Below are 13,594 nucleotides of genomic sequence, written 5' to 3'. Positions count from 1 at the left end.
AAAACAAGTCTAAAAAGCACTATGCTTTCCATTCTTAAGTTTTATTTTTGCATTGTTTACATCTGGTTTTGTACACCAGCTTCAAAACAGCTGAAAATACAATATTTGGGTTATGGAAAATATATTTAACAGTGGTTAAATTGGTACAATGATTCTCTACACTGTACCATCTTATTTTGTCACATATATTAAAATTAGATTAACTATTAGAGTTTCATCAAACAGGAAATGGCAGAGCAATTTCTGCATAGTGCAACTTTAACAATACCTTCCTAATATTGAATTGCCAGAAAAACAACTAGAATTGTTGCATCTCGTTATGTTGTTGTCCTCCGGTGGCTAGCTAGCTAGTTAGCTAAAATTATCCCTTTCCTAAATTAGCCATGGATGGAGATAGGGATTTGGACTTGTGGTTTTACTTAAAGATGCACTATGCAGAAATCGCTCCGCCATTTCCTGGTTGTTAAAAGTCTAATAGTTCACCTAATTTCAGTTTATGTGAAAAAATAACGAGAATCATCTAAACCGCAGTGAAATATATTTTCCATAACCAAAAATATTTTCAGCTATTTGAAGCTGGTAAAAGACGCCGAAAGTAAAAGACGCAAAAACCAAACTTAAGACCGGGAAGGCTAGAAATAGTGCACATAGAACAGATCTACTGCTTCTTAGACTTGATTTCAATGAGAATGATAGATCTATAACTCCCATTTCTATGTGAATTTGGTTGGGACGCCCAAAAAGTTACATAATGCAGCTTTAATTCTCCGTACGGGCCAATGATTATAATGGTAATAATGATCCAACCATTAATTCATACATTGTGCCCCTGGCCTGAGAGAATGGAAGTTCAATATGTAGCTAGACGTAGTAGACTAATGTTAACTAGCTGGCCTGGCGCATTGTTGCCCATGAAAGGAAGTTAAGCTAGCTAGCAAGCATTTTAGCCAGGTAGACTAGGACAGCAAAAACTAAAAGCGTGAACTGAATGACAGAGTCATAGACCATTTCATGAACACGAAAGAAGATGATGGCATTGGCATTTCTCTACAAGTAGGGTGAGTCAACATGTTAATTCTACTTGCACGAATGAACGCACGCACGCACGCACACACACAGAGAGAAAGCAGAACCATGGACAGCCACATCACATTTAGCTTACGTTGATTGGACCAAATCGTTTTTGGTATCTTTTAGTTGTCACTGTATTAGACCAAGCAGAGGTGATTTGACTTGATGATGTTGAAATGTTGAAGTAGAAATGGTGCCTGGAATAGTGGAGGCAGCTCCTTATGTTAACTCTCTGTGGTTCTAAATCAATAGTTGTTTAGTAAAAAGTCAGAAACATTAACATGCTTGACCATGTTGTAGGTCATATAACTGTTTGCTACATGCAATATGCTTTGTGGACTTCACCGGACAGAGGTTTCTCTCCGGTGTTGTGATGAAACAAAAGTGTGGTTGAATTTATTCTGCCACTATGTCTTCTTACTGTCTCGGCCTTAGGCCTATATATCACAGTGGCAAGGCATATGAACTAACAGGTTCTAGAGCAAACAACGCAATTATCACAACACACACAGTAGGTTGTAATATGGCTTTTGGGGGGGGGGGGGGGGCTTGGCTTCCCCAGTGATTTTACCCATGCACCGCTACTGTAAGTAAATCTATTTAATCTGTAATGCATGCATGACTATAAGTCACTTTGGAAAAAAGTGTTTGCTAAATGGCATATTTTGCAATAAGAAAGCAGTATATTTTGTGTCTCCAGCCATGGGGTAGGCCCAGTCTCATCTACAGTCATCACCTTCTATCCACTAGCCAGTCAAAGTATGGGCTCGGTGTCATTCCAATTGACAATGGCATCTTTCCATCTAGGAAAACAAAACACATTAAACAGTCAAAGAGTGGACTATGGTAAATGCATGCAAATGTTGATATAATTTGATGTCGCTCTGGATAAGACTGTCTGCTAAATTACTAAAATGTACATACTGTACCATAAAGACATTGTACTACAAATGTTGTTAAAAGTATCACTTGCAATATAAATAGGCAGCATTATACACTGAGTGCACAAAACATTATGAACACCTGCTCTTTCCATGACATGAATCCAGGTGAAAGCTATGATCCATTACTGATGTCACTTGTTAAATCCACTTCAATCAGTGTAGATGAAGGGGAGGAGACAGGTTAAAGAAGGATTTTTAAGCCTTGAGACAATTGAGACATGGATTCTGTATGTGTGCCATTCAGAGGGTGAATGGGCCGGACAAAAGATTTAAAGTGCCTTTGAAAGGGGTATGGTAGTAGGTGTCAGGCGCCCCGGTTTGTGTCAAGAACTGCAGCGCTGCTGGGTTTTTCACGCTCAACAGTTTCCCGTGTTTATCAAGAACAGTCCACCACCCAAAGGACATCTAGCCAACGTGACACAACTGTGGGAAGCATTGGATTCAACATGGGGTGCAACTCAATATTGGGAAGGTGTTCCTAATGTTTGGTATACTCAGTATAAATCCTACAATGATAACACAGATTTATTTGTCAGGCGCATTTCAAGATACCCAAGGACACTTTACATAAAAGTACATAAAAATGTAATCCTAGTGCAATTACAATCAATTAAGCAAAGTGGTTCAAGCTAACATAAGGAAATGTTTTAAGATGGTCATATCATGGATTATTTAGCTATTTTAAGACCCCTTTAGGTATATAAAAAAAAGGATAAATAAAAACATTTGATAACATATTGAATTTGGCCTTTACTACTATAGCCCACAGAAACGCATTGAATAACACATTCATAAATGGCAAAAATGACAGTCCAAAAATAAGTGTCTGTCCTATATCTAGGAGATATAAAAAAAGAAGAAAAATTATATATATATAATTTATATACATACATACATATTTTTTTTACACATATTTAAACACTTTATTGTGAGTAGGCACAAAACTAAGCTCCATACTTCCATTCATCTTTTTAATCCAGTACTGGTTACCTTCAGACAAGTCACTAGCATAAACTGATGGATTTTGATGGGAATGATTTTTATTATGTTACTTATATTTAAGCACCGGTGCATCAATAGACTCTAGGGGGTTTTAATGCATGTTTGAACAAGAAAAATGAACTGACTCACTTGGTCCGTATACAGTGTTCAAGAGGAGGAATGAGATCAGTGTCCATACCTTGGCAGCCAGCAGATATTCCTGAGGTACCTACAACTGGACATAAATACAAGAATACAAACTCTTCATGAGGAACATTAACTTGATATTAACTTATGATTAGCACTGTAAGTCATTCATTTTTCAAGTGAAATACATACGAGTGATACGTGAGATGAATGAATAGGGCATGATCATTTCACATCAATAACAGAGTTACCCAAACAGTACATAAGAAAGGGATGCATCCGTGTCGAGTTCTCTAGCAGATCAAACCAACCCAGATCATCATCATCAGTGATCCATACGTACAGACAGTTAGGCAGATTTCCTCCTGCTGATTGGCTAGGCCGTCGTAGTAGTACAGGTCAAACTCCCCGATCACACACTGGTCACTCAGCAGCTCCTGCACACCAAAGAGCACGCTGAAATGGCTCTCGCTGCACACCACCCAGATAGGGAACTTGGGAGTCTTCAGGTTGGAGCCAACCTTCAAAATGTATCAAACCATACATGATCATTAGAAACAGAAGGTATCTGGAAATAGAGCGTCTTGGTAGACTATAGACATCGATTGAGTCAAAAAGAGTTGACTAAAATATGCATTGTTGGTTAGTGTTTCTCTATGCTGCACATGTTACTAGCTAACTAGTTACTTCCGGTTCTAAAATAGTGCAGAAAGATTGATTAAAAAGGCACAATCTGTAATATTTTAGGGCTATTTTAACAGATGTCTGCATCCCAAAAAGAACCCTATTCCCTTTATAGTGCTCTACCTTTACCCATGATCCATAGGGTTACAATCAAAAGTAGTGCACTATATAGGGAATAGGGTTCCATTTGGGACACATGTGATGTGTCATGTAACCATGTGTTTTTACCTTGCATATATTATAATGTTCAAATAAGGACAGCAGTCCAATGTCACTGCGACCTCTTATTCCCTTGAGAAGGGTCAGGTTTCCATTGCCTGAATCCAGCTCCATATTGTTGTTGAAGACATTGGACACAGCCTGTCCACACAGCAATAAATTGACCAGCTCCTATGGAGGAATAATAATAAACCAAAATAAATGTCAGGGTGGATTATGTTTAAATTCATACAGTAAACATACAGTATAACGTAAAACACTATATACCCAGCAGTATGTGAACACCCCTTCAAATGAGTGGATTCGGCTAGTTCAGCCACACGCGTTGCTGACAGGTGTATAAAATACAGCGCACAGCCATGCAATCTCCATAGACAAACATTGGCAGTAGAATGGCCTTACTGAAGAGCTCAGTGATTTTCAACGTGGCACCGTCATAGGATGCTACCTTTCCAACAAGTCAGTTCATAAAATTAGAGCTGCCCCGGTCAACTGTAAGTGCTGTTATTGTAAAATGTGAATGTCTAGGAGCAACAACGGCTCAACCGCGAAGTGGTAGTCTACACAAGCTCACAGAACGGGACCGCTGAAGTTCATAAAAATTGTCTGTCCTCAGATGCAACACTCCCTACCGAGTTCCAAACTGCCTCTGGTAGCAAAATCAGCACAAGAACTGCTCGTCAGGAGCTTCATGAATTGGGTTTCCATAGCTGAGCAGCCGCACACAAGCCTAAGATCACCATATGCAATGCAAAGAGTTGGCTGGAATTGCGTAAAGTTCGCCGCCATTGGACTCTGAAGCAGTGGAAAAGCGTTCTCTGGAGTGATGAATCACGATTTGGCGGATGCCAGGAGAATGCTACGTTCCCAAATGCGTAGTGCCAACTGTAAAGTTTGGTGGAGGAGAAATAATGGTCTGAGGCTGTTTTTCATGGTTCGGGCTACACCCCTTGGATCCAGTGAAGGGAAATCTTATTTCTACAGCATACAATGACATTCTAGACGATTCTGTGCTTCCAACTTTGTGGCAACAGTTTGGGGAAGGCCCTTTCCTGTTTCAGCATGAGAATGCCACCGTGCACAAAGCGAGGTCCATACAGAAATGCTTTGTCAAGATTGGTCTGGAAGAACTTGACTGGCCTGCACAGATCCCTGACCTCAACCCCAATCGAACACCTTTGTGATGAATTGGAACGCCGACTGCGAGACAGGCCTAATCGCCCAATATCAGTGCCAGACCTCATTAATGCTCGTGGCTGAATGGAAGCAAGTCTCCAGAGCAATGTTCCAACATCTAGTGGAAAGCCTTCCCAGGAGAGTGGAGGCTGTTACAGCAGCAAAAGGGGGACCAACTCCATATTAATGCTCAGGATTTTGGAATGACATGTTGGACGATTAGGTGTCCACATACTTTTGGTCATTTAGTTTACAGTGCATTCAGAAAGCCTTCAGACCCCACATTTTCTTAGGTTACAGACTTATTCTAAAATTGATTAAATTAAACCTTTTTCTCATCAATCTACACACAATACCCCATAATGACAAAGATAAAACAGGTTTTTAGAAATGTTTGTTCATTTATAAAAAATTAAAAAACAGAAATACTTTATTTACATAAGTATTCAGACCCTTTTGCTATAAGATTCGAAATTGAGCTCAGGTGCATCCTGTTTCCATGTCACAGCAAAGACCAAACCATGAGGTCGAAGGAATTGTCTAGAGAGCTCCGAGACAGGTTTGTTTTGAGGCACAGATCTGGGGAAGGGTACTAAAACATTTCTGAAGCATTGAAGGTCCCCAAGAACACAGTCGGCTCCATCATTCTTAAATGGAAGAAGTTTGAAATCACCAAGATTCTTCCTAGAGCTGGCCGCCCGGCCAAACTGAGCAATCGGGGGAGAAGGGCCTTGGTCAGGGAGGAGACCAAGAACCCGATGGCCACACTTACAGAGCTCCAGAGTTCCTCTGATGAGATGAGAGAACCTTCCAGAAGGATAACCATCTCTGCAGCACTCCACCAATCAGGCCTTTATGGTAGAGTGGCCAGATGGAAGCCACTCCTCAGTAAAAGGCACATGACAGCCCACTTGGAGTCTGCCAAAAGGCAACTAAAAGACTCAGACCATGAGAAACAAGATTCTCTGGTCTGATGAAACCAAGATTGAAATCTTTGGCCTGAATGCCAAGTGTCACGTCTGGAGGAAACCTGGCATATTCCCTACGGTGATTCATGTTGGTGGCAGCATCATGCTGTGGGGATGTTTTTCTCTGGCAGGAACTGGGAGTCTAGTCAGGATCGAGGGAAAGATGAACGGAGCAAAGTACCAAGAGATCTTTGATGAAAACCTGCTCCAGAGTGCTCAGGATCTGCAGAGAATGGGAGAAACTCCCCAAATACAGGTGTGCCAAGCTTGTAGCGTCACACCCAAGAAGACTCGTGACTGTAATCGCTGCCAAAAGTACTGAGTAAAGGGGCTGAATACTTATGTAAATGTAATATATATATTTTTTAAATTTGTAATACATTTCTAAAAACCTCTTTTTGCTTTGTCATTATGGGGTATTGTGTGTAGATTGATGAGGGGAAAAAAATATTTAATACATTTTAGAAGTCTGGTTCATCCTTGGGAGCAATTTCCAAACGTCTGAAGGTACCACGTTAATCTGTACAAACAATAGTACGCAATAATAAACACCATGGAACTGTCATACCGCTCAGGAAGGAGACGCGTTCTGTCTCCTAGAGATGAACGTACTTTGGTGCGAAAAGTGCAAATCAATCCCAGAACAACAGCAAACGACCTTGTGAAGATGCTGGAGGTACAAACAGGTACAAAAGTAAAACGAGTACTATATCGACATAACCTGAAAGGCCGCTCTGCAAGGAAGAAGCCACTGCTCCAAAACCGCCATAAAAAAAGCCAGACTACGGTTTGCAACTGCACATGGGGACAAAGATTGTACTTTCTGGAGAAATGTCCTCTGGTCTGATGAAACAAAAATAGAACTGTTTGGCCATAATGACCATCGTTATGTTTGGAGGAAAAAGGGGGAGGCTTGCAAGCCGAAGAACACCATCCCAACCGTGAAGCACAGGGGTGGCAGCATCATGTTGTGGGGGTGCTTTGCTGCAGGAGGGACTGGTGCACTTCACAAAATAGATGGCATCATGAGGTAGGACAATTATGTGGATATATTGAAGCAACATCTCAAGACATCAGTCAGGAAGTTAAAGCTTGGTCCCAAATGGGTCTTCCAAATGGACAATGACCCCAAGCATACTTCCAAAGTTCTGGCAAAATGGCTTAACGACAACAAAGTCAAGGTATTGGAGTGGCCATCACAAACCCTGACCTCAATCCTATAGAACATTTGTGGGCAGAACTGAAAAAGCGTGTGCGAGCAAGGAGGCCTACAAACCTGACTCAGTTACACCAGCTCTGTCGGGAGGAATGGGCCAAAATTCACCCAACTTTTTGTGAGAAGCGTGTGGATGGCTACCCGTAACATTTGACCCAAGTTAAACAATTTAAAGGCAATGCTACCAAATACTAATTTAGTGTATGTATACATCTGACCCACTGGGAATGTGATGAAAGAAATAAAAGCTGAAATAAATCATTCTCTCTCCTATTATTCTGACATTTCACATTATTAAAATAAAGTGGCGATCCTAACTGACCTAAGACAGGGAATTTTTACTAGGATTAAATGTTAGTAATTGTGAAAAACTGAGTTCAAATGTATTTGGGTAAGGTGTATGTAAACTTCCAAATTCAACTGTAGGTGCCTATACAATATGTACTGCGATTCTATATGTATCACGATTCTTGCAATTTTAATGAGATTTGATGTTTCAAACATATTGCTCACTATATAAACATCCTCTCACCTTCATCTGCTTTTATTTTCAGCAAACTTAACATGTGTAAATATTTGTATGAACATAAAAAGATTCAACAACTAAGACATAAACTGAACAAGTTCCACAGACATGTGACTAACAGAAATGGAAAAATGTGTCCCTGAACAAAGGGGGGTCAAAATCAAAAGTAACAGTCAGCTGCATTAAGTACTGCAGTGCATCTCCTCCTCATGGACTGCACCAGATTTGCCAGTTCTTGCTGTGAGATGTTACCCCACCTCTTCCACCAAGGCACCTGCAAGTTCCCGGACATTTCTGGGGGGAATGGCCCTAGCCCTCACAACAACAATTCTTATTTACAATGACAGCCTACACTGGCCAAACCCGGACGACGCTGGGCCAATTGTGCACCACCCTATGGGACTCCCAATCACGGCCGGTTGTGATACAGCCTGGATTTGACCCAGGGTGTCCGTAGTGACGCCTCTAGTACTGAGATACAGTGTTTTAGACCGCTGTGCCACTCAGGAGCCAAAATAATACCCTATTCCCTACATAGTGCACTATACAGGGGATATGGTGCCATTTGACACATACACCCACCTGTGTGCAGTAGCCATGGGCTCCAATGAGTGTGGTGTTGGGGACATCCATATCCTCTCTAACCCTGAGGAAAAGGGGGAACAGGATCACAACAGCTACTTTATATGGCATGCATGCATTTTCTGTCTGTTCATATGCGTTGAATGTACACTACCATCGTACCGGTCAATAGATCTGGAGAGAATAGCAGAGATGGTGAGCAATATACACCCTAAGGCTCCCGACTCAAACTACAAAGAAAGAAATCACCAGTTTAGTCAAGTGTGAGAAAAAGAATCGAACAGAAATATCTAACCGAAACCCTCAAAGTAGACAAGAGTGCATGCTTTGGCATTTGACATGGGCACATAAGGATATTGACCATATAATACATATAGAGTAATCTCACCTGTTGAATATGCTGTTCCACAAGCAACTGAAGGTCCTTTAGATTGTCAACATCAATACATGTAATCTATAACAAAAGAGTTTTAGGAAAGACGTTTGTCCAAATTGCATCAAAGATATCAAGAACCTCATCCTCAAACCTAGTTCATAACTGATGGTCACATTATATAGATATCTGAGAACAATAATAATATAATTGGATTAGAGTAAATGTTTTAAAATGTTATAATTTCTCCTGGAAAAACACAGTCTACATACTGTACAGTAGATGGCTGAAGCTAAGCAGGGTTGGTCCTGGTCGGTCCCTGGATGGGAGACCAGATGCTGTCTAACACCCCCCTTCCTCTGGTCTAAAATAAAATATCCCAATGCCCCAGGGCAGTGATTGGGGACATTGACCTGTGTAGGGTGCCGTCTTTCGGATGGGACGTTAAACTGGTGTCCTGACTTTCTGTGGTCACTAAAGATCCCATTGCAGAGTAGGGGTTTTAACCCCGGTGTCCTGGCTAAATTCCCAATCTGGCCCTCATACCATTATGGCCACCTAATCATCCCCAGCTTCCAATTGGCTCATTCATCCCCCCTCCTCTCCCCTGTAACTATTCCCCAGGTCGTTGTGAAAATAAGGGTAAAAAATAGATGACAAGAGGGTAGAGACTATCCCTAACATTACTGTACCTTTTCTAGTACTCCTTCAGATCTATGGTGTCCTGTAGGGGTGAAATGATTTCTTCCTGATGTTCTGAAAAACAACATTGGTAGCAGAAATGTTTATAAAAGGATAACCTTGGCTTACACCTTTTAAAACAAGGGTCGTATTCATTTGTGCACACAGTACCAAAACATTTTGCAACGGAAAACAATGGTTTCTTATTGGACAAGTTTGGGTAGTCCCTCCTTGTTTCAGTCCGTTTTCTGCCTAGTGAATACGACCCTGTATTTTCATGTTGACATTCTCTATAAAGTGGTTTTGATTCTGCTGGCTAGATCCCAACAAGGAACAGAGAGAGTTTATAACTTACATGGCGATGGTGGCTTTTTTCCCCTCCCCAGCCCTCCACAGGATCTCAGCAGTGGCTAACGTGAGGCACTTTGTTCTCACAGCACCAGAGGGTCTTAATCTCCTGGTGACAAAATGCCATGTGAAGTCATCTGAAGTCAAGACGTAATTAAATACTGGAACTTACAGAAAGTTCCATGACTTAATACTCACTGATGTAAATCAAGAAAGCACTCATTGATGTGAATTAATGGTTTGTGAAGAACATTTAATTTATCATAATAAAGTCTGCGTCACAAATGGCACCCTATTCCTGATATAGTGCACTACATTTGACCAGAGACATTTGGGCCCTGGTCCAAAGTAGTGCGCTAAATATGGAATAGGATGCAATTTGGGACACACCCTAGTACATGTGGGCAATCTGACAGAGAAACATGAATGAATGCTGTGCTTACTGGTGCCCTGCATCGCTGCCGGTCCCCTCAAATAGAAGTTTCTGCAGAATACAAGCCTGGACTGAAGCCAGAACTCCACAAGGACCACCCTGGAAGGTCAATACAGTGACATTGCTAAATTACATGACCATAGACCTGAACATAACCAAGATAACCAATATTATCATGATTATAATGATTTGTTCCAAGGGATGGAGCTCTAGAGCCTAAATGCATCCCAAATTGGCACCCTATTCCCTACATAGTGCACTACTTTTGACCAGGGCCCTATGGGCCATTTAGGACTCAGCTCCTGTGTGATTGATGTTTTAGTCTCTGCAGACTGGTACAACAACAGCATTTCAAAGGTGATCCAATCCTTCCTTCTTCTGAACAAGCCCATATCTCAGATCAGGTGTATTGGTCCTACCTTCTTCTGAACAAGCCCATATCTCAGATCAGGTGCATCGGAAAAAGTTAAACTCTGACTCCTCCACTCGGCACTGAAACAACTGGTGCTGGAGCCAAGGATGAGCTCTTTCAGGGCCTGGTAAAAACACACAGACATCACAGGACATCACAGCATTTTAACTCAAACCAGGCAAAATATCTGAGCTTTAGTAATCGTGTCTGAGTCCCAAATGGCACCCTATTCCCTAAATAGTGCACTACTTTTCATTCACGGAGTGCCCCATTCCAACTCATTCCACGGAGGGCCTAGTGTCGGCCCTCCTTGGAAAGAATTTGACACATCTAAAAACCTACAATGGCAGTATGCTGGTCCATGGGTTGACTATCAGAAGTGATTTGAGGCAAACTGGAGGAGTGGCAGGACACTCTGGAGAGCTCACGCAACTCCTCATCATCATCAATGTCATCTGCAACAAAGTACATGGTCCATGTCATCCAATACTGCAAAAGAGGTGTCATAATGATAACAATTATAGACATTGAGTGAATGTTGCATTCAGCTTGATCAAATTTAATAATTACCCAAAATCATCTCCGACATGTGCAGATCAACATTTTGATTGGTCATTGATTTTGTTCTAAAAAAAATATACATCAGTAAAATAAATATATATTAAATAGGTTACAGTAAGAAATCAGAAATTCCCTAGTCAGTAAAATGGTTGAAGGAAACTCAAATCTACTTACTTGCTGGTCTTGTGCTTGTCTTTTCCTACTCTCTCAAATCCATAGCCATCTTGATCAAATCCTCTCCCCAGTGTGCTGCGCCGCGGCTGTTGGCTTTCTCTCATGGGGTCAGCAGTGGAGAGCTCTGTCAACCCTTTAACCATTCTCTGTGACTGGACAGTAGTCAACAGAGGCCCATCGCTGATGTTTTTGTGGTTTTCATCATTTGCCAGAAGAAGATTAGGGCCTCCCAACCGTCGAGTCTGACGTTTTCTATTCGATTCCTTAGAGAGAACACAATTCACATCACCAAATAAGGGAACAAAGCGAGCTGTTCATTTGTATGTACCACAAGAGTCAGCTTAGTGAAGATCTTGTATCCATGACTATGAATATAACATCTCTCATAACAATACAGGGTCGTATTCATTCAGCACCAAACAGGGATCTGAGCTTGTCCAATAAAAAAAAACTCCTTTTAATTTTACGTTAAGAAGTGTTTTACTACAGTGTGTACGAATGAATACGACACAAGTTTCATTGAGTCAAACTGTACCTGGGGGGAACTAGCTATGGGACCTGCCATCATGCCTCGTCTGAGGCGGCTTGTTTTGTTCTTATGAGTACTCTCTGTGGTGACGACCGTGTTTTTGTCTGAAAAGGATTCCCTTTTAGCGGCGCTGTCATTGTCTAGGAAGGAGGGTACATGCTGTCGGTCCTGCTGGCCCTCTGAGGAAAGGCTATGGCTCCAGAAACTTCTCTGGGTAGTTGTTGGGGGAGTATCTGACACTTCAAATGATGATAATGTACCATGAGGTGGACAGACAACCTCTGAAAGTGACCTGGAACAGAAATAATTCACATCAAAACAAGCCTTTTGAAAATAACCTGACATGAGTCATATTTAGATGATTATGATGAAAACCTTGACATGTCAGTTTTGTTGAAAATAAATCCAGTAGTGTTCTCTTCTGCCCTGCTGTGGTCATACACTGTTGGTGTCAATATTGGAGACTTTGTCACCAACTTCTGTGTAGTTGATATGGTCTGGATGACATCACTGTTGAAGACTGGCCTGTCCTCTTTATGTCCTTCAATGTGATGTCTTACAATGATTTCCAACATTGATTTCAGGGGACAGTCTTGGGCCTATCACGAAAACATAACAAGCAGCTGTGTGTTAATAAATGAAAACTGGGGCACTTTACTTTCAATGCTTTCAAACTCATCTGCCTCTTCTTTGATTAGGCTACCTTGTTTTTTTTATATAGACCTTCCAAATGAAGAATTTGTCGCAGATCGGATCTGTTGTTGATGCTGGCATCTGTACGAGGATGCTCTTCATCCATGCAGGCAATCGTTCTCTTGAGTCCCTGTAGTGTGTGCAGGTAAACAAACATTGACTTAGCCTGTAACACAATCAGGCTAGCTAGCGAAATGTAACGTTTGCTACATGTAAGGTATAGCTAACGTAAAGTTAAAACATCAAAGATGATATCAATACGTTGAACTGACTTGAAGTTGTTACTAATAATGCTACGTTAATGTCATAATGCTACGTTAATGTCAAAGATCTGTGTTAATGTTCTCTGTCTGAAAAAACATCTTTACCCTCACAGATTGAACGGTGGTGTTTTCTACTGTAGCTAACGTTAGTAACGTTACTCAGCCAGTCTAGCCAGCTGAAAGATAGCGTTATCATTGTATTCCAATTTCAAATGTGCACAGCTCTCCACCTACCTTCCGACTGAGAAATTCCCGCACAAGCGATGCAGCAACTTCTTCTACTCGTACAACCATAACTTGTGGCATGAACGACAAATTCCCCCACAAAAAAAGTATATTTAGCCAGTTAGCTACCTAACCAGCTAGCGACAGGCTACATACAGCACAGTATCACAGATAGAACAACGGTAATAATTGACAGTAATAGTCTGTTTCTATGGTTACAGTGCATGCGTGTTGCTGGGCCAAGAGAGGCTTCGTCATGCGTCATGCTTCCTGCTTCCGCTTCTTCTTCTTCTTCTTCTTCAATGTTTTATGGCAGACTATACCTATTGGTGTATTGCCGCTACCTACTGTAACGGGGGGCGGTTCATTCATCGACAGTATTCCTTGT

The 13,594-nt window shown here is 41.4% G+C and overlaps 1 protein-coding gene across 1 annotated transcript; it reads right to left on the bottom strand.

Moving 5' to 3' along the window:
* Window positions 1-1,611: 1,611 nt before the first annotated feature.
* On the bottom strand, window positions 1,612-13,363 carry mindy4 (MINDY lysine 48 deubiquitinase 4). Its single transcript, XM_039000476.1, has 17 exons — window positions 13,216-13,363; window positions 12,729-12,848; window positions 12,401-12,624; window positions 12,032-12,317; window positions 11,497-11,759; window positions 11,104-11,250; window positions 10,769-10,885; window positions 10,360-10,448; window positions 9,924-10,025; window positions 9,580-9,643; window positions 8,903-8,968; window positions 8,677-8,744; window positions 8,515-8,578; window positions 4,056-4,217; window positions 3,487-3,664; window positions 3,147-3,231; window positions 1,612-1,874 (listed from the first exon to the last, which is right to left on the bottom strand). Exons 6-17 carry the CDS (start codon window positions 11,242-11,244, stop codon window positions 1,826-1,828), a joined length of 1,185 nt encoding a protein of 394 aa, XP_038856404.1. The 5' UTR covers window positions 11,245-11,250; window positions 11,497-11,759; window positions 12,032-12,317; window positions 12,401-12,624; window positions 12,729-12,848; window positions 13,216-13,363; the 3' UTR covers window positions 1,612-1,825.
* Between the last annotated feature and the right edge of the window lie 231 nt (window positions 13,364-13,594).

Source organism: Salvelinus namaycush, chromosome 9, assembly GCF_016432855.1.
Source record: "Salvelinus namaycush isolate Seneca chromosome 9, SaNama_1.0, whole genome shotgun sequence".
Lineage (NCBI taxonomy): Eukaryota > Metazoa > Chordata > Actinopteri > Salmoniformes > Salmonidae > Salvelinus > Salvelinus namaycush.
The sequence above is the reverse complement of the archived record's forward strand: the minus strand, read 5'-3'. Positions and strand labels throughout refer to the sequence as shown.

Coding starts and splice junctions, on each gene's coding strand:
- mindy4 (XM_039000476.1), bottom strand. CDS start 11,244: ATGACATGGACCATGTACTTTGTTGCAGATGACATTGATGATGATGAG. Junction 10,449..10,768: donor ATGGGCTTGTTCAGAAGAAG/GTAGGACCAATA, acceptor TTGACCTTCCAG/GGTGGTCCTTGTGGAGTTCT. Junction 8,745..8,902: donor TGGAACAGCATATTCAACAG/GTGAGATTACTC, acceptor CTTTCTTTGTAG/TTTGAGTCGGGAGCCTTAGG.